General features: G+C 49.3%; 1 protein-coding gene across 1 annotated transcript in view; it reads right to left on the bottom strand.

The window, feature by feature from the left end:
- Nucleotides 1-21,053, bottom strand: part of LOC144146237 (uncharacterized) — a 146,642-nt gene that overhangs the window by 45,022 nt on the left and 80,567 nt on the right. Inside the window, exons 2-3 of the mRNA XM_077678201.1 lie at nucleotides 19,030-19,297; nucleotides 17,693-17,743 (exon numbers count right to left, since the gene is read on the bottom strand). Of these exons, the coding sequence (XP_077534327.1) occupies nucleotides 17,693-17,743; nucleotides 19,030-19,297 (319 nt within the window). The remainder of the gene's footprint in view (nucleotides 1-17,692; nucleotides 17,744-19,029; nucleotides 19,298-21,053) is intronic.

The following is a 21,053-nucleotide window of genomic DNA, read 5'->3' as shown; positions in this document are numbered from 1 at the left end:
AGGACCGGCATAGTTGGATATTAATGGGAGAGGCCTTTGCCCTGCAGTGGGCGTAGATAGGCTGATGATGATGATGATGATGATGATGATGATGATGATGATGATGATGATGACACGGGCGTTTTTGCTTTTCGCCTCCATCAGAAAAGCTGCCGCCACGGCCGGGAATGGAACCCGTGCCTTCGTGCCCAGCAGCACAACGCCTTAGCCACTGAGCCACTGAGCCACCGTGGCGGGTAGTAGAACGCAAAAAACCAGCGGAAAATGTACTGGCGCCGTAGTATACTTACACCTCGAAGAACCGTCCTTGTGGGTTTAAAATAGCAGTCATCAAAATCTGATGCAGCGTAACCTCATTCTCGCTCTTCATTTTTTATCAGCCGCAAAAACACGAGCGAGGCATCGCCAACCTCAAAGCACAAGAACGCCGGTAATCGTTAAGTATAAAACCGCGGCATCACTTATCGACCTTACCAGTGCCTAAAATAAACGTAGAAAGAAAAGCAAATCAGGAACGGGCGAAATCACGCCCGTTACGAACGGTTCGAGCGAACCGAATCCTCGGGGGAGCGAGAAGCAAAGCGGCTTAGACGAGACGCGTCGGAAGGCGTCCGCGCAGTTCCCTTCTCCAACGCGGAAATCGACGAGCGCCTTTCTCTTCTCAGGCATCAAGGTGTTTGTTAGCTCCGCCTCGAGACGACCGTGCGGGGCCTTGGAAGGAGCGTAATCTTCGCCGGCGAGCAGCCAACTTCTTCCGCGTGTTGTTTCTCTTCTCACTCGCTCCGTTTTGGCGCGCGCGGGCTGCTGCTACTGAACTTCGCCTGGCTGATTCTTGTAGATTCTTCCGTGGGAGCATCCACGTGTCTTACTGTCTGTTACACGGTTACATGCGTGAGCTGAGAGATGATTTATGCGGTTGTCGCGGAAGACAGTTCTGTGTAAAACTTACTTTTCTTATGAGGGATGGCAGCGGATGGAAGGGGGCCTTATTAAGTAGTGGGCGGCCTAATAATGTAACGAGGTCATGGGGTTCCTAAATTGCTCATCATGTGCTGTGCGTAGTATAACACGGCGGATTTCGGTGCAAAAGATATTAGGAGCACGTTATGTGCTTGTGTATATATATATATATATATATATATATATATATATATATATATATATATATATATATATATATATCAAGGTTGCAGTCGTCATTGCCAGTGCTATTCGGCTTTTTTTTCGAAATATATAATAGGGCCGAATGACGTGTGCTTGTCACGTTTCTTTGATTCATTGATAAATAAGCGAAAATATAAGTCGAGAAAAAATCCGCCGTTTTCCGGGAGCGGGACTCGAACCCACATCTCCGCATAACCGGAGATGTGGGTTCGAGTCCCGCTCCCGGAAAACGGCGGATTTTTTCTCGACTTATATTTTCGCTTATTTATCAATGAATCAAAGAAACGTGACAAGCACACGTCATTCGGCCCTATTATATATTTCGAAAAAAAGCCGAATAGCACTGGCAATGACGACTGCAACCTTGATATGTATCTTTACCGAGTCCCTCGTCCCGTATCTCTCTGTTCTGCTATATATATATATATATATATATATATATATATATATATATATATATATATATATATATCTTGAGAGACAAAGAGAGAGAGAAAGCAACACGGGCTGTGACTTAGTCAAAACAATGTCATGTTGCCTGACGAAAGGCACGTTATCCCGCAAACATGCAACAAAATCCCGCATAACCTTCAGTGTATATACTTAGTTGTACCTTGCGAAGGGCGCCTGAAGATCGCCCCCTCAAAATCCCGACAGGGGCAAATACTCTCCAAGTTTTACGCATTAACTTGAATAATAACTAAAATATACCACTTATATGCGCGTTTAAACCTGAAGTGAAATTGAAACCACGATTTCCACGGCAGCTCGTCGCGAACTTCACCAAGTGCGCGTAAAAAATAGCGTCGTTCGCTGCTTCCGGTCACGGTCTATGTGAGCAGCCCACGCAGTTTAATAAAAAATCCGGCGTTCCATCATCCATTCGGCAACTGCCGAGGTGAACGTAACGGATTGCTCACCGGCTGTCGTGGTAGGTTGAGACATATATGGAGAGCGATAGGTGTTTTTTTATCATGTAGTTGAATATACCGTTCTCCTGTACAGTATTCAGTTCAAAGGCTGCAACTTTTATATCCTTTGTCAGCAGGGAACATTCTGGACACGCTTAGACAAATGAGAGCTCACCGTTGGCTTGCGCTAATCGCTTGCGCCGTTCAGAGGCTAAGCGCCACGTGCTCGAAGTCGCGGGGTCGATTCCCTACCGTGTCGGCCATTTTTTGATGAAGGCGAAAAAAAACGCTAGGGTTTGCTACTCCTTGGAGGGAATTGGTTGGAACTAAGAGTGCGGGGGCTACGGTCTAATCCCCCTCCCAACGTATACACAAGTGGAATGTTACTTGGGATTCATAAGGACATTTCCACGGCGGCTCAACTCGTGAATAGTCCCCTACTCTTTTTGCTGCGTTACTGAGCCGCCTCGGGAAGTACCGTATTTACTCGATTCTAAGAACCCCCTTTTTTTTTACGATCGCGATGCCCAAAGTGAGGGGGGTGCTTAGATTCGAAAAACAACAGCCCCCCCCCCTCCCCCCTCCCCCCCCCCCCCCCCCCCCCCCCGCCCTCGCGCCATTTTTTTTCCGCCGTATCTCGACGAGACAGGCGCAAGGAACATTGCTTTATTTTGCAAGCATTCAACAGAAAAATCGGTACAGACAGTGAAGCCACCGCTTGCGTATGAAGCTTAGTCACCTTACCGTCACTACCATTCGAGTCCGCTGTGACGCTTCCGCCGCCGCTTTCATTATCCCCCAGTAGGTCGTCTTTTGTGCCGTTTAAGTGGTTTGTAATTGAAAACTTCATAAATGACTTGGCCACAACGTCAACTCGAACACGCTTGCACGCGTCTGAAATCCACCTTGGGATGGTTGCTTTGAAAAGGGGGTGCTTAGATTCGCATGCAAGCTTTCTTTTTTAATATTTTTCGGAAAGTATGGGGAGGGTCCTTAGAATCGAGGGGTGCTTAGCATCGAGTAACTACGGTATATCCGATTCAAAGGAAGTTGAGGTTGTGGTACTTCATGACGTAACCACGCACGTAGGAAAGTATGTGGAGTCATGGACAAAGAAAACGCAAACACTGAAATGTGAACCAAAACACCCAAATTGAAAAATGCTGTTAATGAAGGTCCAATAATGGCACACTTTCAGTGTTTTAAGTGCGAATGCACTTCTTAAGCGACCCTGAACCTGCGTCCACCGGCGATGTCCGCGCACGTGGAGATGGGCGCGCGCAGCCTGGCCGCTGACATGACACATACCCACGTGGGGGATTGGCCAGGAATCTCCTCGTCTTCCTTGGCAACGGGGGAGATGGGCGCGCGCTGCCTGGCCGCTGACATGGCACATACCCACGTGGGAGATTGGCCAAGAATCGGGCGTGAGAAGAGCTAATGCACCTCCTTAAAGGAGTACTGACACGAAATTTCAAAGCTGAGATCCGCTCTAGCAATCAAGTACAACGACAACACAAATAGGTGTCTGTGAATAAATGCATCTTTCTTTCTTTGTAGTTGTGTGTGTGTGTGTGATCTCTCTTTCGCGAACATTACCGAACCGCGCAAATTCAACTCGTGCATTCGCACTTTCACATTCTTCCCCTCGGGGAAATGCGGGGAATTTTTTTGGACAGCCACATTTCCTAGCTTTGTCACTGTAATTTGTCACTACGCATCGCGATGCGTCAATCTGACCTGCGTGGAGAGAAATAACACTATTTGTGCATTCCGGTTTATATTTTTGTGTTCGCATTTCAGTTGTCCATGGCTGTGCATTTTTCTTTTGCGGCGTGGAGCCTATATCCGAGATAAAATCCTCCTCAGCCACGCAGTAGAATAGGCCGGATTCATACGAAACTTGTGGAGCATGTATGCCTTATGTAGAGCGAGAGAAAAACAGTTACCCGTGCCACACGTACACGAAAAATGACATAAGTGTTTAAGGCCTTAAGATACCAAATGAAATTATTTGGACGGGTCGTCTTACACGCGAAAACGCGAAGGCATTAAATGTGTACGGCATGATCGGGATAATGACCAAAAGATAAGTGCACTCATATTTTAGAAGTTTTTGACATAGAGAAAAACGTCGTACAAGGGTTAAAAATGTTTTTCTTGTGAAAGAAAGCGTTATGAGAAAGAGTGTTCTTTTTTTTTTGTTTAATGGTGCGAGCCGTTTCTAAAAGCGGCTTCAGCTGCCGTCGCCTGCCAGCGGTAGCCAAATCGGAAAAACTCCAAACTACGAGTACAACGATGTTTTGCCTTTTGCCGCTGTTTGAGTGAACTTCGTCTTCTTCAGAACTTCGCCACCGAGAGTGCACAAAAAATTGTTTTATTCAGAAGTTCAGCTACATTTCGGCGTCAGCACTCTGGTGCTGAGAGTTTCGTTGGCTTCATTTGGCGCTCATCGCGTTCGAGAATAGGCAGATTTAAGGCGTTCGTGAAGGCGAATGAGTTGTGCGGAACTCCTTAAACCAGAAATGACATTAGAGCGCGCATTGCATTAAATTTTTGCGTGTAGCAGCAAATGAATGGCATTAAAACTTAAGGCATTGAGCACATGATGTCATTCTTGGTGTACGTGTGGCAGGGGTATTGTCCACTCCAGCCAGCAGCCGTGAGCTTTTACTGCGCCAGTAAGCAACCGTAATGCGGTCTTCCACGCGAAACGTCCTGTGCCCAACAGCTTCTAAGCCGATCTTTACAGCCTCGAAAGCAGAATTAGTCTGATTTGGGGGTACGTTCGGGGCCTCAAGTCTCGGGACACGGGCAGATTGCGCTAAAAGTGCAAAATGGGAAACTCTAGGGTATAAGCATCGGCAGGATTTTGTCTTCAGGGGGGCAAACCCGTTCCATCGCGGGGGAGAGGGTAAGCGATGGCGTGGCTTGTGGAGGGGAGGGGCGCAAATGCCGCTGTTGCGACCCCTGCCGACGCCAATGTTTTCGTTCCCGGCTGCCTTAAACTCCCCTTCCCTATTTAAAGCTATAACAAGGAATCACGCAATGTTGCACACTCGATAGGAGAGAACCTTCCACCTCACCTAGCGCAGTTTGTGCCGGATGACAGAAAATTAGCGCTTTACGGAGACTTTAAATAACGTTTCTTCATCCCGTATGATTGAACGCGATGAGGAAGCGTCCCCCAATCTTCCCGTGCGCACTGGAAGAGCGTGATGGCCAGCGCCAGGTCTGTAGCCAGAGGGCGGGAAGGGGGTAAGGCGCTCTAGGAGCCAGGGTTTTCGCGAAGTTTTGGTGGTAGTGGTGGTTAAGAGGGATCTCTAGCATTGCTTTCGCTATCCTGCTGAACCACCAAACATGTTAACAGGCTCCACGTGCAAGACGGAGCATCATGCCCATGCCCTTCGGCGCTGAACTCCTATATGCCAAAATGGTGCGGGCTCAGTCACTAAGACATTTTTTTAACCACAATTACGACTCTTTTTTTTTTTTTGCAGCTGACGCGGCTGTTTTTTTGTTTCGCCCGATCGTAAAACAAACGAAATTGCTTTTTTTCCTTGGGGAAGGGGGGTGTTAAGCGACGTAGTAGAGGGTATGGATTAATTTCGACCAACTGGGATCTTTAGTGAGTGCATAAATGTAAACAAACGCATTTTTTTTCGCTTTTCGGCTCCATCCCAAAAAAGGGCCGCCGGGGCAGGCATCGAACTCGCGTTCTTGGGCTCAGCAGCACGACGCCACTCAGCCAACAAAACCATCCATCTGGTAAAAATTTTCGCGCAGCTCAGAAAACACAGATCAGTAACATACATCAAGACGTCGCATTACGTGTTAGCACCTAAAATCATACCACTCATAATTCGGAGTGTTGAAGTTCAAATATAATTGTTTTCGTTAGCATCACAAGAAAAGAAGCAGTCATTACTACCTAATCTGACTTTGGAGGACCCGTGATACTTTGCCGCAAACCGACAGAAAAAATGGCAGCATCTCCACTCCGTGGATAATGGCGAGGGTGCGGAGTACGGGGACTCGAAGTGACATCCAAGGTGCGCCCCGAGTGACATCCGATTTGCGCCCCGACCGTCATTCGATTTGAGCCGTGAGTTGCACCTTGATTATTCCCTAAACGAAACTGCAACTCACAGTTAAAATCGAAATTCGCTTGATTTTCGCTTGATGGTGGAGTGCGCGCGGATGGATGCGGACAGACATTAGGAGGTCCTAAGGTACTCCGCACCGTTACAGGCGAGGTAGTAAGCCGTTTGACTCTCAGGTACTAACTCACGGTCGTAGCCCAATGGGTAAGACGACTGACACTACCTTTGTCTGGTCTACCAGACACAGGCTCGAATCCTGCCAGTGCCTGTGTGATTTTTTTTCGATTGCAAATGCTATGGGCACGGACGCGGACGGACACTGTGAGGTCCTAAGGTACTCCGCACATAAAAGCCAGGAAATTCGATCCTCCGGCAAGATCGAATTGGGCGGTCCTGAACTGCAGAGTTCCCAGACGTCATTAGAGCATTCATGCGCCGTGGTGTCCAAACATGGCACAAAGCTCGACACCACGGCCCGCTCGAATAGACAGTTCGAGACTAAGAGCAGACACGAAGACAGAGTCATCACACACAGCAAACACACACAACAGGCTGCAGCGTCGGGCGGGAGCCAGTTTTCAGGGAATCGATCGGCTAAGGACCGTCGACGCCGCTGGCGCCGGGGCCACCGCCGCTGCTACGCGCGCGGCTGTAAATTGCCCTTGTCTCTCTTATCTTTCGCCGGAATCTACCGGATAAGCCTACTTCTCCCGCTCGCAGCACCGACGTGGCTTGTCGAAGCCGGGAGCCTGAGGCCCGGGCCGAGAGAGGCGGGCGAAAGAGCAGGCGCTCACCACCGATGGAGTATGTCGGCTGGTTTCTTCCCGTTTTGTCCGACCGCATCGCCGAGTCATCGTCTGCCTTGATACGTTTACAAACAAATACCACCTGCCTCCCGGGAGTCTCCGCGGTTCTGGGGTTACGGGTAATCGCTCACATCAGTGCGCGGTTATTTCCGCAGTTCCGGCCACCTCGGTGGTGGTGGCGGGAGTAGACACAGTCGTCGGCACTTTCCGTGGCAGCCGCCAAGCGCGACGTCCTCGACCGCGACCGACGACGTGTTCCGGTCCTCCGCGCGGCGCGCTCACGCGCGCATGCGCGACGCGAGGCAGGACGCGCACCGCTTACCAGCATCTGCGGGCGAGAACTCGTTTCTCTGCGAAAATGCCCAGCAACTAATTAGCGGGGAAATAAACCCAGGAGGGTGATCTTGGAGTGGAGGTTTAGTCTCAGTAACGTCATTCTCTCTCAAGCGACGGAAGCTGTTTGTGGAGTTGGCGTGCAAGCAAATTAAAAGTAGTCTTGTGCATCTGGGGATCGTTGGCGTAAGCGGAGTAAAAATATTGGAACAATCACAGGTGTACCTCCCTCGCGAACTTGAGGCTTGGCCTAATACGCACTCCTGCAACACGGCGTTCCTCGCACGCCCCTCGCACACCTTGTCAACCGTGCCTTGCTTCCTAACCGTCTGTGCGGGCCGTTTGCTTTAGCAGCCGCATCGGCTGCCTGTCGCTCCCTTTGTTCTGCAGTGCCGCATTCTCATTCATCCTCTTCTGCGCCCACTCAGGGCCGCACTCGCTTCACACTCAATTTAAGGCTGGGAAGTCAGGAGACGGGCTCGTAAGCCATCAGGTTACGAGCAGGCGTCAGACCCTCTCCCCGAGCGGCAGGCCAACTCCGCTTGACGTCGCCACTCTCGGCACGTGCTCTGGTTTTGTTCGTCTGTAGCTACGCGTCCGCGGATCAACGGCGCAAATTTTTACCGACGTGGGACATCCATTTCTCACGCAATAATAAGCGCAAGAACGAGAACGTTCGTTTGAATTTTGGTTTAACAATAATTAACGTTCGCTAGCACCTGCGCAAACAAACGCGCCAACCTGCGCCAACAAACGCCACAACATGACGCGAACTTTTATATAGATGTAATGGGGGCACACGCTTCTAATAAAACTGTTTATTCGTCGACGTTTCGGTCGGAGGCCCACCTCTCTTTCAAGGGATCATAGGTGTTAAGAAAGGTCGGCCTCCGACTGAAACGTCGACGAATAAACAGTTCTATTAGAAGCGTGTGTCATCCTTGCCTACTTTTTACGGCAACCGAATACGTGGTGAACATGAAGTAGAGAACCATCGGTAGCAGCAACAACAAAAGGGTTGATTCAAAGTTTCGGCCGAAAGCCCGGCCTTCGTCAGGATTATACGTATAATATTCGAGGACAGTAAAGCCCTGTTGTAAGAGCTGGTTTAGTAATAAGCGGTACTTCCTTAGAACGCCTTGTTACTGCAACGTGACGGAGAACGGGTCTGCAATGTGTAAAAGGTCATACTAAGCACTGCTATATTTGAAACTTTTTTTCTCGGTGACACGGCAAGGTTCCGGCGTATTCAAAACATTCGAGCTCACCTCGCCGAAGCTCCGCTACTGTAAACACTCTCCTCTAATCATAGCATGCCGTGAGTCTCGCTTTTTTTTTTTTTTTCGGTTTACTGGTAGCTGAACGCGGTAGCACAGAAACGTCTCCACGTCGTCGGCACCGCACAGCACAGTAGCACTTAGAGGCTATTATGGCCGCGCGAAGCGTTTGATTAGTGCGGAGGGTATATCGGCTGGCACGGAAAAACCGAGGCAAGGCACGACAGGGCAATTACGGGGCGCCTGCTTACTGCCAAAGGCCCCGTGCAACAAGATCCTTCGCGGCGTCTCTTGAGTGATCGGGCCAGAAAGAGCCGGCCGGGTTTAACACGCCCCGGCAAGACGACGCGCGTAACGCCCCCTGGCGGCGAGCCACCATAGCCATACGCGCCGGTGCGCGTGCCGTTGCAATCGCATTCGCCTCTCCAGAGCCGTGTCATCGGCTCGGCATCGCCAAGTCGGCGGAAAATTAAGACAGCATCTCCCTCTCTTGGCCTTCCGGGGAGCCGGGGGCCAGGGAGGTCGCTAAGTGCCGAGGCGTTCCGAAACGCCTGTTTTATGGTGCCGGAACCGTAATCGCGGTCGATCGTATATACGGGAGCCGGGTAACGACCACGCGCTTGGAGAAGAGAAGACGCCCTGCCTCTAAGCGGCCGGCTTCTTCTTGTCCCGTCTGCATTCCCGGTGTAATTCAAATCCCGATTTTGATGTTCAGCGCGCAGAGGGACCGGTTCGCTCGTACGACGGCAACACGGTTTCTGTCGGTGGATGTTCGACACATGGTCCGTGCAATTATGACGAAGACCAACCACAGCGATAGTGCATGAGGCAGGCCGGTAGGAGAGGAAAAAGAAAATTCATCGTGACTGGAAACTCACAATCGTGCTCAATCGGTGACACAAGGTTGCCTACTAATTTGGTAGCCTACATGATCAATAGGAACGAAATTTATTCATTTAAACCGGCTCAATTGGTGCTCTCGTCTACCTTGTGTATCTTGTCCTGCACATGCCTCACATTGAATTACAAATATTAGTCACGAACAAAATAATTTAATGGGATGGTTTGTGTGCACGGAACGTATATTGTCACGAAGCCACAGACGACGCAGTTGTCTTCGAGGAAAACACGTTTATTGGCGCGAACTTGTGCTCCCCTAACAACTTAAAGAATACAGATGCGGCGAAGCAGCAGTCAACAAAGTGACGTACGCATGCGAGCTACGGCGAGTCGAATACCCCGGCGTCTGCTCTGCAGGCTTTTTATCTTTCGGCGCGCGTGGTTCTCGAACCGTCGATTCACATCTAGAACATTGTAGATCCAAGAAGATATTCTGGGCTGTTCACGTTAGATCGGAAGGCTCTCCCTATCAGAACAGATAACACATGCGGAACAGAAAGAAAGAATGGAACACGCGCTTCCCTTGGCACAGAGATAACACAGACCGGCGCAGCCGGGCGGTAAAAGCAAAACACAAATAAACCCAATGCATGGTTCGCGGCAATATTGCACACAAATTTCCGGCGCTTACATTAGCTGAGAAGTATAATGTGTGATGCCAGTTACTGGCTTAATTAACGCCTGTAGGATATACTGAAAAGCCAACTCGGCGCAGATCTGGGCTTGCTAATTCAAACGGTTCGAGAAGATAACGTGAGCATTAAATGCGAAACGCGAACTTCGCGCTTTGCATTTAATGCTTAGTAAGGGAATTAGTGCTTTTTAATGTTTACTATAGCATTAAAAGCACTAGCGAATTAGCGCATTTAATGCTTAGTAATGTCATTCAATGGCATTAGTAATGCCACGCGCGCACTTCAAATAGAGAGGAAGACCCGAGTCACAAACTGACCTCATATTCCAGAGTCCTCTAAGAAGCCACAAAAAAGCTGTTGCAACGGCCATTAACGTGCTTATTTGGGGGTTAAAGGCGCGACTAACACCGTCACCTCCGTCGAACTGTGCTCTGCTCCAGACTGCCTCTTCTTTAGACTTGCTGCTCAGCGCATCTTTTTGTTGTATCTACGTCTGAACTGTGCCTACACAAATAGTTACGTATTTCGCCTTGGAGTAACGCCGTAGCCCCTTCTGCGATAATTGTTCATGTGTTGAAACAATTGAACACATTTCATCGGAATGCACGGCCTATAGGCCGCGCTTTCTTGAAGACACCGAGCTCAAGATTAGCTTAGGACCATTCACTTGTCCCTCAAAGCAGCGCCAAGCTCTAATGAGCCTATTCTCTTATTTGGATAATAGTGGCCTAATTTAGAAACTGTAAAAAACGTGGTCCAACCTCAGAACAAAAAACAAGCGCGTGCAAGTCCGTCATGTAAGTCCACGGCCGTTTTTTTCTTCTTTCCTGCCCAGCTCTTTTTTTGGTCTTTTCTTCTTTCATCCCCAATCTTCAGCAGAGAAGCATGCAGGCGACTGTATATGGCAATCCTCTCTGCTACTTCAATAAAAAGCCCCCCCCCCCCCCCCCCCCCTTCGTATCTCTCTCTTCGTTGTGCCACAACCGCTTTTGCATGTATGTTATCATGAAGTACGTGTACGCCTCCGAATGTATTGATGGGGAAGGTGACAGGGTGAGGAGGCACGGTGACCTAACTTCATCGATTACATGTGCCGTGCTCTTCCGGCATTCCGCACGTATCTGTAGAAGGCGGCCCTCTAAAGCGGCCGGCGCTGGTATTTAAAGCAGGCAGTCTTGCATAAGGTCGTCAGCTGCATCGACCTGGTGGTAAACTCGTCGGCCCTGCAGTGTAGGTGGGCTTGCTTGCCCACACGCGTTTATGCCTCGCGTTTATTGGCTGCTCGAAAAGAGCCCGGCGTTTCATAGACGGAAGTTGATGGCGCTCCTTGCTTTACTTTTCTTTTTGTTCTACCCTAAATTTCTTTACTTTCTCAACGCACGGTTTGTGATCGATATAAGAAAAAGAAAAAGATGAGAAAAGAAGAAACGCCTGTGGTGCTGTTCGCTGCGCTTCAGCTGGCTGGCGTCCTGGCTGAATACTTCAATAGCTGCGTATGGACGGCTTACTTTAGCGCAACACATATTTTTTTAGAGGCTCGTGATTCAGGTACTATGGTCGAGGATCAAGTTCGTTTCACATTGAGGATAGAGTGAAAAGAGCTCACATGACTGCACAAATTTTAAAACTGTCCGGCAAGGGGGGGGGGGGGGGGGGTGACCTCTGTGCGCAGTGTAAACAATTTCAATAAAAAATAAAAGCGCTACAGGCAGTGAAATCAGTATCGCAACAGAAGCTAGAGTTGAGGAACGCACGGAAGCAGGAACAAAATATACATGTAACGGAAATGTCATGTTTAAAAATACGTCATCTTTAAAGTGATGTTTAAAAATACTTTTGTTATTATGTGCAGCGTGGTGCATTTTAAACGAAACAAGGGAACGCGCGCGGTCTATGCGGAAATTCTTTTTGGCATTAATACAGGTAATTTATCATTAAATAGCACCGCAGTGTAGTCGCATTTCGAGCAGAGACTTCTTAACTACCGTATATGTACAGGTGCTCCTTTTATCAGAAAATTGCTCCTAACGTTGTGCTCATTCTCTGAATTAAACCCATAGCCAAGTGGGAAAATAATGCACCCCTCCGTCTAACGACGACGGTGGTTGAATTCCAATTTTTCTCGTGAGGGACTTTTTGGTTCGCGTCCGAGTTTGGACTTTGACTCGCAGACGGTTTGGACTGACTCGCTTAGCTTTGACTTTGACTCGGACGCAGTTGGACTTTTCATGGCAGCGGTTTTGACCTTGACCCTTTGCCATTTGACTTAGCACGAAGAAAGCTTCGTGTTGAACCATCATCGCCGTTAGACGGAGGGGCGTAAATGTTTCTGTCTGATTTTGCACGTCCATGCGCCCCTCCTCTCTAATACAAAGTTCTTCGACCGTGTAGGAATGGCTCAAGGAGTCCAGGTTTGATTCTGACCACTGGAAGCGTTTTTTCTTGAGGCGCTTCAACGATCCTCATCGTCGTCAGGGAAAGTTGGTTCTCTGGAGTGTGTTTTGTGGTGCGCATGGACACCATCAGTGAGAAATCGAAAGCTTCGCTTTAATGAGCAGTTTTAGTGCAATATATTTTTCTGCTGCCTCAGCAAAAAACAGTGACCATTAACAGTTACAGTTTATCCTCGTTATAACGAACATTGATGTAGCGAATTATCGGCTATAGCGAACTAAATACGACCTTTGGTTGGTAACGCTTTATTTTAAAGGCACTTATTCTTTATAACGAAACTGAAACTGTGAGTCACGCGCGATATCGGATAGAACGAAGAAATATTTGACCAGGAGGCTGAGAAGCTGCTTGGAAAAACCCTCCGGCATCCGCAGAAGTATAAAGGCCCTTTTGTTCGTGGACACTGTGGAAAACTCCATCCTTCTCAGGGCTGTGAGCAGCCACCGGATGAAGATCACATCCTTCACCAAATCAATCAAGATTCATGCTTGTTTTGTCAATTTAACCTTGTTTTGTTGTAATTTGACGTACTCATGTTCCGGCTCGTTCAGCTTGAAATGCAACAAGGAGAAAGGTAAGGGTTACCTTGTTTACAGAGGGTTGGAAGCCTCAAAAAGTGCATTTTTGTATCAAGTAGTTTTGCACAAGCCAGATTGTCGATTTTTTTACAGCCGATTTTTACCTCCACTGTTATAACGAATATCGGATATAACAAACTAATTTGCTGCCCGGATGCTACTTCGTTATACCGAGGTTCGACTGTATTACTTCCAAAAGTAACTGGCTTCCGGGAACTACAGGGGGCCTTATATGCATTTGTACGCGAGGGGCAATATTTTCGAAAGTGCACGGTTGCACATACGGCTTCGCACTGATCAGTTGCGCGTGCAGGTTGAGGTCAACACCTGTTCCACTCAGCCATACAGCGCTTTCGGGAAAGACGACTCGCAACCCTTTCGGCGTCACCGTTGTCGCCGGCAGGTGCGCCTACACCGGAGGAGAGCGGAGGGAGCGTATATACCTACTCGTCGAGGACAGCTCACTCAGCGGCCGTCCTCTACTTCCGTGGCGGCCGCCCACGGAGAGGCGCTGGTGCGCGGAGCAATGCAAACAAACACGAGCGCATGCCTGCCGCTGCCGCTGCTGCTCCGTATGTATACAAGAGCACAATACCGCCGCCACGTGTCTGCGTCAACTTCAAGTGTATGCCGCGCCTTCGTAGGGGGTCCTCTTTTGGCTGACGTCTGCACGCGAGCGAAAAGGAGTCAACCTTCGAAGTCCTCCTCACGAGAACGAGAGGGCGGCGGAGGGGGAGCCGCGCGTGTTCGGTATACGGGCTGGCTATAATACGGTGGCGCTCACGCGTTTATAAGGAGGCCACCTGATTACATACGGCAGCGCCGGGTTCGGTGTGAACCTTGGCGAGAGACGAGCTGGCGCGAAGTCGCGTCGGATGCTCACGTTGGCAGCAAAAAATTAACAGTGGCTTAGATCGGTTATGCCAGGATATACGTAGCGTGAGCTAAGGTTCAGCTGGTTATTCTTAGCTTCCCTGGTTGTCTAGGATTAGCTGATTATCATGCTTACTGCTGCTAACATGATTCCCATTCCAATCTCATCCAATTTAATCCAATCCAATCCAATCCAATCCAATCCAATCCAATCCAATCGTGGCGGTGGCGGCGGCGGCTCCGGCGCGCCAGCTGTGCGCGGTGAGACGTCACTGCTTTTTGCGCATGCGCAGCACGGCTCTTCAGGAGCCACGCGAAACTGCTCAACTTCGACCAGTGTAGCTCACGCTACAAAATATGACGCGTGTATCTGTAGGTTGCTTAATACCTCGACTATAAGCGGACAGCCCGCGTGGGCTCGGTGCTCGAAGCACTGCGGAGGAATAATTAAAATAGGAGCACCTCCCGATAGATTATTGACACTAGGCTGCGTGCAATGATCGGGCTAGCGAGATTGACACTCACGACACATGCAATAAAAATAAAAATAAATAAGCGATAATATTTCCCTACTGACCAACGCCTAGAGTGTAAAGCGGTCGGTAGACATTAAACCCTAGACGGGACTTCAAAAATAGGGTTCAGTTTGGCACCACTGACTTACGTCAAACTTTCCTTTTGTAACAAAAAAATACGCTGTTAAATAGGCTTGTTGCTAAAATAGAACTTTCCCCAACAACAGAAAATGCGTGAAATGCGTTCATACATCGTTCATAACGGCAAACAGCGCTTGATGTGGTAGTAGTTGCCGCATATATCTAAAAACTCCGTTTGGCGTAAAGGATTTGGGGGGGGGGGGGGGGGGGGATGGTCGTTATATAGTTACATAACATTAACTAGCGGCTTCCTGTGCTATTCATTGTGTTTCATGGGGAGTGGAAGCCTTGTCAGGAAATAAATCTCCTTTTTACTTCTCCGAGTCGACATTTCGGCACCTACATGCTAAATAAACAAATGAAGTGATGTTAATTGAATTGAAAACGGCATTTTCGGCTGCACGACGGCTTACGTCGACAGTACACGCGTCGGCTCGTAAGTATATATACACTCACGATGACGTCACCGAAAATGAATCTGTCAGAGTCGTTGATATCACGGAATTGGGACTGCGCACCGCTTATATATGGGGCGTTATCGAGGACGCAACTAAGAGTACATGCACAGCGTCGAGACGATTGATTTTCTCCAAACAACAAAAATAAACAAACGGCTCGGACACTGACGAGGTGTTGACGACAAAACAAAGCGAGGCGTTTGACGAGCGTGCTTGTGAAAACTGCCTGGCTTGGCGAAGTTTCCTCGTAATTGACGTGCTCATTTCGCAGTACACAAAATTCGCAGTCAGCAACGAAGGCTTTCGCTTAACTTAAGAACATATACGGAATACGACAATGTCCTCAATCCTTTAACTGCAGCAAGACAGCTGAACTCCGAGCGGCATATCCTCGCACCTGCCCGCTGAAACCTTCCACCGACACAAACCAGTTGGTCTTCTCAAGAGGACACCAAAGTGTCCTGTCGCTCGAACCATCACAGGCGCCGCCGCACGAGAGCGCCAACGTGGACGAGCACACACGAGGGCCGCTAAGTTGTGTACGACGCTCGAAAAGCACGGCACACCGTCTCGCAAACAAAAGCACGACGAGAAGACGAGGACGTCCACGGAGAGAACAGGCAGCGAGGGACCTCCGCGGCGGACGCAAACAACCTGCCGAGATCTCGGCTCACATCTGGCGCGCAAACACCGGGCCGTGAGATCGAAAAGGGAACGAGCTGAAGCCCACAGCGCTGTTCCTTTCGCACGAGAGGGAATACTCGCGGCACGGGAAACGCGGGAAACTCAAAGAAAGAAAACAGAAATGGAAGAGGAAGAAAGGGAAAGCCGAAGAAGAAGCGAAGCCGACTTTCGGAAGATTAAACCCGATCCGAAAGCTCACAGTGAAGAGATCCACGCGCAGTTGACTCAGGACAGACGAGCGAGTAGTGAGAGCTCGGTCTCAGATCTACCCGCGGGTAGACGATGGGTAAGATGGAGGGAAACGGAAAGAACAATTCCCGGAGGACTTTTCGAGGCCGCTTGAAAAAAACAAAGAAAGGAGAAGCGCACTAGGCCTAAGGAGCGCGCGTTTGCTCTCAGTTGCGGCAGCGTCGTTTTTCCGGAGATTTTGCGCGGGTAAGAGAAGGCTCGGGGAGCAATGCGTGATGCACGAGCAAACACGAGGTCTCTCACGCGATGGAGCCGGGCGGGCGGCCTCTCCGCACAACCTCGAGGCGGGCGGCGCCTCTTTATGCTCTGTTTCGGGCAAACACGAGCGAGCTTCAATACACGCGCTCCTTCTTCGACGTGTGCGTGCCTGTGCTTGCCGCAGTCTGCCGGCCAGGTGAACGGAGCGGGGAATCTGCGCCCGGCGTTTGCGATAAGTCTCGCCTTCGACGGTGAGGAAAACCGAGACTGATGAAGTCTGCACGCTTCACACACTTCATACCATTGTTAGGTTGCGTACAGGATCACCGGTCATTCAACTATTCCGATGGATGTTCCCTCATTGCTTTCGATTACAAGCGCCTGCGTGAGGGTGTTCAGTGGAACAGGATGCCAGCTGCCACCCACTAATTCAACTATAAGTAAGGGAGGGAATTGTTAATGAACAGAAGGACCCAGCCTTGCACAGAGTGCTGGCAATTCGACGCCCTGACAGCATGGAACTATCTGTGTCAAATTACCACGAGTCCCATAGGCTTGTGTCCTTAGAAAACCGGAGGACCAGGCTCAATATGTCCGGTCTAATGATCCATGGGCCCGTTTGGCAAAAGAAGGACTTCCAAAGGTGCTTCCAAGGGACTTCCAAGAAGAAAAAAAAAGGCACAGCTTGCACTACTGTTGCAATTAAACAGCAGAACTGGCGGTCCCTCTCCCTCCGTAGGAGACCCCGCTGTTGCACCCCACACGAATTTCCGAACTTGTTGCTGAAAGTTCTCCATGACTGGCAGCCCCGGATAGTTTTGTCCGCAGGCTTTCACACCTCTCCCAAGGAGGACCGCGTTAGCACGCGCTAGAACCCGCCGCAATAACCGGCTTCGCGAACTCGGCGTCTGAGCTCCCCACTTCAGGGGTGAACACACGTGAACTGGCAAGGAGAACAGCACGCGAAAGATTACGAACGCTGGGCAGCCTGAGTGCTCTCGAAGGTCGAGCCGGACGACGTCAGGTGCTCCTCACGAGGCGCGCGCTCACGTGCGCTCGGTATTTTTCCTTCGTATATTTTTTGCGAAACGCCACCGGACCAAGCTCGAGCTTAAACAGCTCTGGTGTTAAAACGGCCTTACCGCTCGCTTTCAGTGGCTTTCTTCACACGTAGGCGTTCTAGGGAACGAAGCCACTGACAAACTGGCCCGTGAAGCACTTTCATATTATTGCTTCTTGACGGTGGTGCTAAGCGTAAGGCGCATTTTAAAGCCCACCACCACGGGCCATTTGAGGTCCCTTTGGCACCAAAGATTTCAGCAATGCGTTACTAAAGGAATGAAAAAAATCATAGGCGTCATTCCGGACGAATTCAGCACGGTCTCCGGCGTGGCATTACAAGCTGAAGCTCACCTCATGGCCCATGTGTCCAACGTGTGGTATACCAAGCGACATCAGCCATGTCTTCGCGGTCCGCAACATGCGGTAGAGCGTTCAGACTGTTTAATTAAACAACTTTGAAGGAGAGCCGCATCAATACTGTTACTGTTGGTCCATAGTTGTTGCGTTAATGTTAACCATGTATCTTTGGAAACCGTATAGAACCTAGGAATATGTGCGGGAAAAAAATCAGCAAAAGTTACCTCCGATGCCTGACGATGATTGTCTCATCACTCTTAATCACCGATGCTTTGGCGCGACCTGCCCGGCAAAGGTATACAAAACCTGCCACTGACCCCAAAGTGAGACAGGAAAGAAATAGAGACGCCAGTCCCTTGATCGACACTTGGGGCTTCCGGACTTTCCCCGTTCCGTCTTTCGTGGGGGTGGAGTGACGAGGGAGCACGCTTCGAATAACAGAATCAGGTTCAATGTCTGAACCGACGGTGCTCACAAAATGTACTAACCCGACAGAACCGTATACAGTCCCAAATCACAGCGTGGTACCAAAGAAATATAATGAAACCAATGAAATACCGCCGAATAATTCACCAGGCCATGCGAGCCTGGATTTGTGTACCAAACACGTTATTAAGGACGTACATTCTTGGTCAAACGTTTTGGGGCCACGCGAAAAGTTTACAGGCCACAAAGAATTCAACGCGGAAGACTACATTTAGATTCACACTGAAATATGGTATGCCAAAAATATTCAGAAAGCCTTTGTTTTCTGAACGACAAAAAATTCTTGCCGTGGCCTAGTGTCACTAGATAAGGTACAAGAGTAGCGGCACTCAGGCACGCAAGTCAGCAGAGGCGGCCATTTTGGTGTTTATCAGTGTTGCGAGATTACCTCTTCTACGGCGTCACCGCTAACTTCTACCGGGGTGTTTGTTAACAACACTGCCAAAGATGCAGCAAAACGGCACCTACGTGCCCACTTCAGCTGCTGAAATGCTGCTACAAGCGTTATCTTTGATTCGTGTTCGGAACAACGTTAGTCGTGCGCAGCCGCAGAGCAGGGGGGACAAGCGAAGTCTTCCACAGTTTACCGACTGAAAATGCACAAGCAACAAAATGGCAGCGCCCATGAACCGTCGCAGTGTAAACAATGATCACGTGATGCGAACTGACTAATGATCATGGCGGCGGCACGGAACAATAGGAGAAAAGAGTGCCGATACTATGTAACCTTATCTAGTGACACTACCGTGGCCCATAAACATTTGACAAAGGCTGTACATGCCAGATCCCGGCACCTACTGCGAGCACGTCAACGATACAACGTGAGGCAAGCGGTGTTTACTCACAAAGCCGTGTTTGTCGGAGATGTTGTTGGTGAGCTTGAGCTTGTGGAAAGAGACCACCTTCTGCATCCACTGCTCCCCGGTCGACGGGGAGTCCGGGTGGATGTACATTCGCTTGGGCATCTCGGGGTCGGCCTTGCCTGCGATCATCCACCGGCTGTTGTGAAACTTGTAGCGACAGTCGTCGGCGGCCACAATGTCCATCAGGAGGATGTACTTGGACTTCTTGTCCAGACCGGAGACGCGCACCTTGTACGCGGGGAACATGCGCCTGCGAGGGAGAGGGAAAGAGAGCGAGGCACACTCAGCGTACTCCGCCTTGTCAATGGCGAGAGAAATGATATAGGAGCATAAGAACTATGTTTTGTTTCGTATATAGCATGATGTTGCTGTTGACCTGTACAAATGCAATGAGTGGTTGACTTTCAGATTGATGAAAAAGCTTGAACGAAACTGCCGAGTATGGGGGGAGCGTGGTGCTGGCCATGGTGAGGCATGCAAGACATGCTAAAAGCAAGTTTGTTTAAAATCCGTCAGCGCGCCTGCTTCAGCGTCGCGTTTTTGACTATTGAGGACGGCGCAGCGAAACTTTGTCAATATTTGAATCATGTGATGTTTTAACAGGTGCCCCAACCTCAACGCAACGGGTGCTTCTAAAGTTCGTTTGTTCGCCACTGAAATTTGTTAGCAACAACCCCGAACTTGTATCTCTACGTGCCCTCATCAAAACCCATACGGATGGATAGATCTTTAATAAAAGTGGAGAATGCTGGCTACATCCGGCACTGGGCTTCTTGAATACGTCATAATGACTGAGCGATGGAAAAGCAGCAAGCGCGCACAGCTATCGGCACGTAAGTCGCAAAAGCTGTTGACGCCGAGTCGAGCGATCTGATCCTTCACAATTTTTCGCCATAAGCATGAGCTCTCCCACCTATACCGTAACGTCTATAAACGCACAGTAACAAGATCCCATTGTGAAAATACAAGGCCAAGGCCTTATTACACAATCGGAACCGGTATCCCTCAGGGGTCAGTGCTATAATCTCTACTTTTTAACATGGGGATGACTTCTCTTCTGAAAATCCCCGATACATACCACATTGAAGATGTTCTTAGTACGAGGATGACATTACTCCATTACCAGATTACCGGGTGAACAGTAGCGCACACGTCAAACGGGCATGCATCAGCCCAATTTGTAGCTTTGTGGAGGACTCCGGTCTAAATCCAAAGACGTTGCAGAATACACGGTTCTCATGTACACGTTAACTTCGAAGCTACGTTGTGCAATTACGCTTATACGGCACTGGCGCATAACGAAAGCAGAGCGATCGGATTCTGGTACTTCATAGCGACCAGGTTCCGCAGCGGATAAATGAGAAGAACCAGAGTTGGCCGCGACAAAATTGTACACGTACACGCTCACTCGCATCGCTAAAGAGCTAAGCAGGCTTATAGTTTGAGCTTCAGTTACAGTTTATTGTGCATTTCTTTCCCGACAACAGCGGCGAAAAAATTCCACGAAGGATGACCGAAAATCTGGTCTAAGAAGTAAAAAAGTGATGCAGCATCTTGTCATCAGGGTATTGAAACGCCTTCGCAGCGCTCTGTGCAGAGCTGATACCGGGTCCATGGTGTACATTCCAAAATATTCCTCAAGCAATTGAATCACCGCAAGATATTTGCATACTCAATACCCCTAAAACCTGACCCACGTCATTACGCGTGCACCTTTCGTCAGTCGTGAAATGTGGCGTGGAATACTACCAACGCATTTTGTGGCCAAGATTAGGTAAAATTAAAAGTTTTGAATCTAATTAAGGCTTGGGTTTGGGCTAGTTGGCTATACATCATTTGAACAAATAGCGCAAGGACGCGGACGGAAGAACGGAAAAAAAGACAGTACAAGCGCTTGTACTGTCTTTTTTTCCGTTCTGTCGTCCGCGTCCTTGCGCTGTTTGTTCAAAAGACAAATAAAAGTTTTGATTTAAGTGGATTATCTTTCTAACACAACATTAAAAATG

Source organism: Haemaphysalis longicornis, unplaced genomic scaffold (genome assembly GCF_048455015.1).
Source record: "Haemaphysalis longicornis isolate Haplotype H1 unplaced genomic scaffold, Haemaphysalis longicornis Haplotype H1 scaffold_7, whole genome shotgun sequence".
Lineage (NCBI taxonomy): Eukaryota > Metazoa > Arthropoda > Arachnida > Ixodida > Ixodidae > Haemaphysalis > Haemaphysalis longicornis.
The sequence above is the reverse complement of the archived record's forward strand: the minus strand, read 5'-3'. Positions and strand labels throughout refer to the sequence as shown.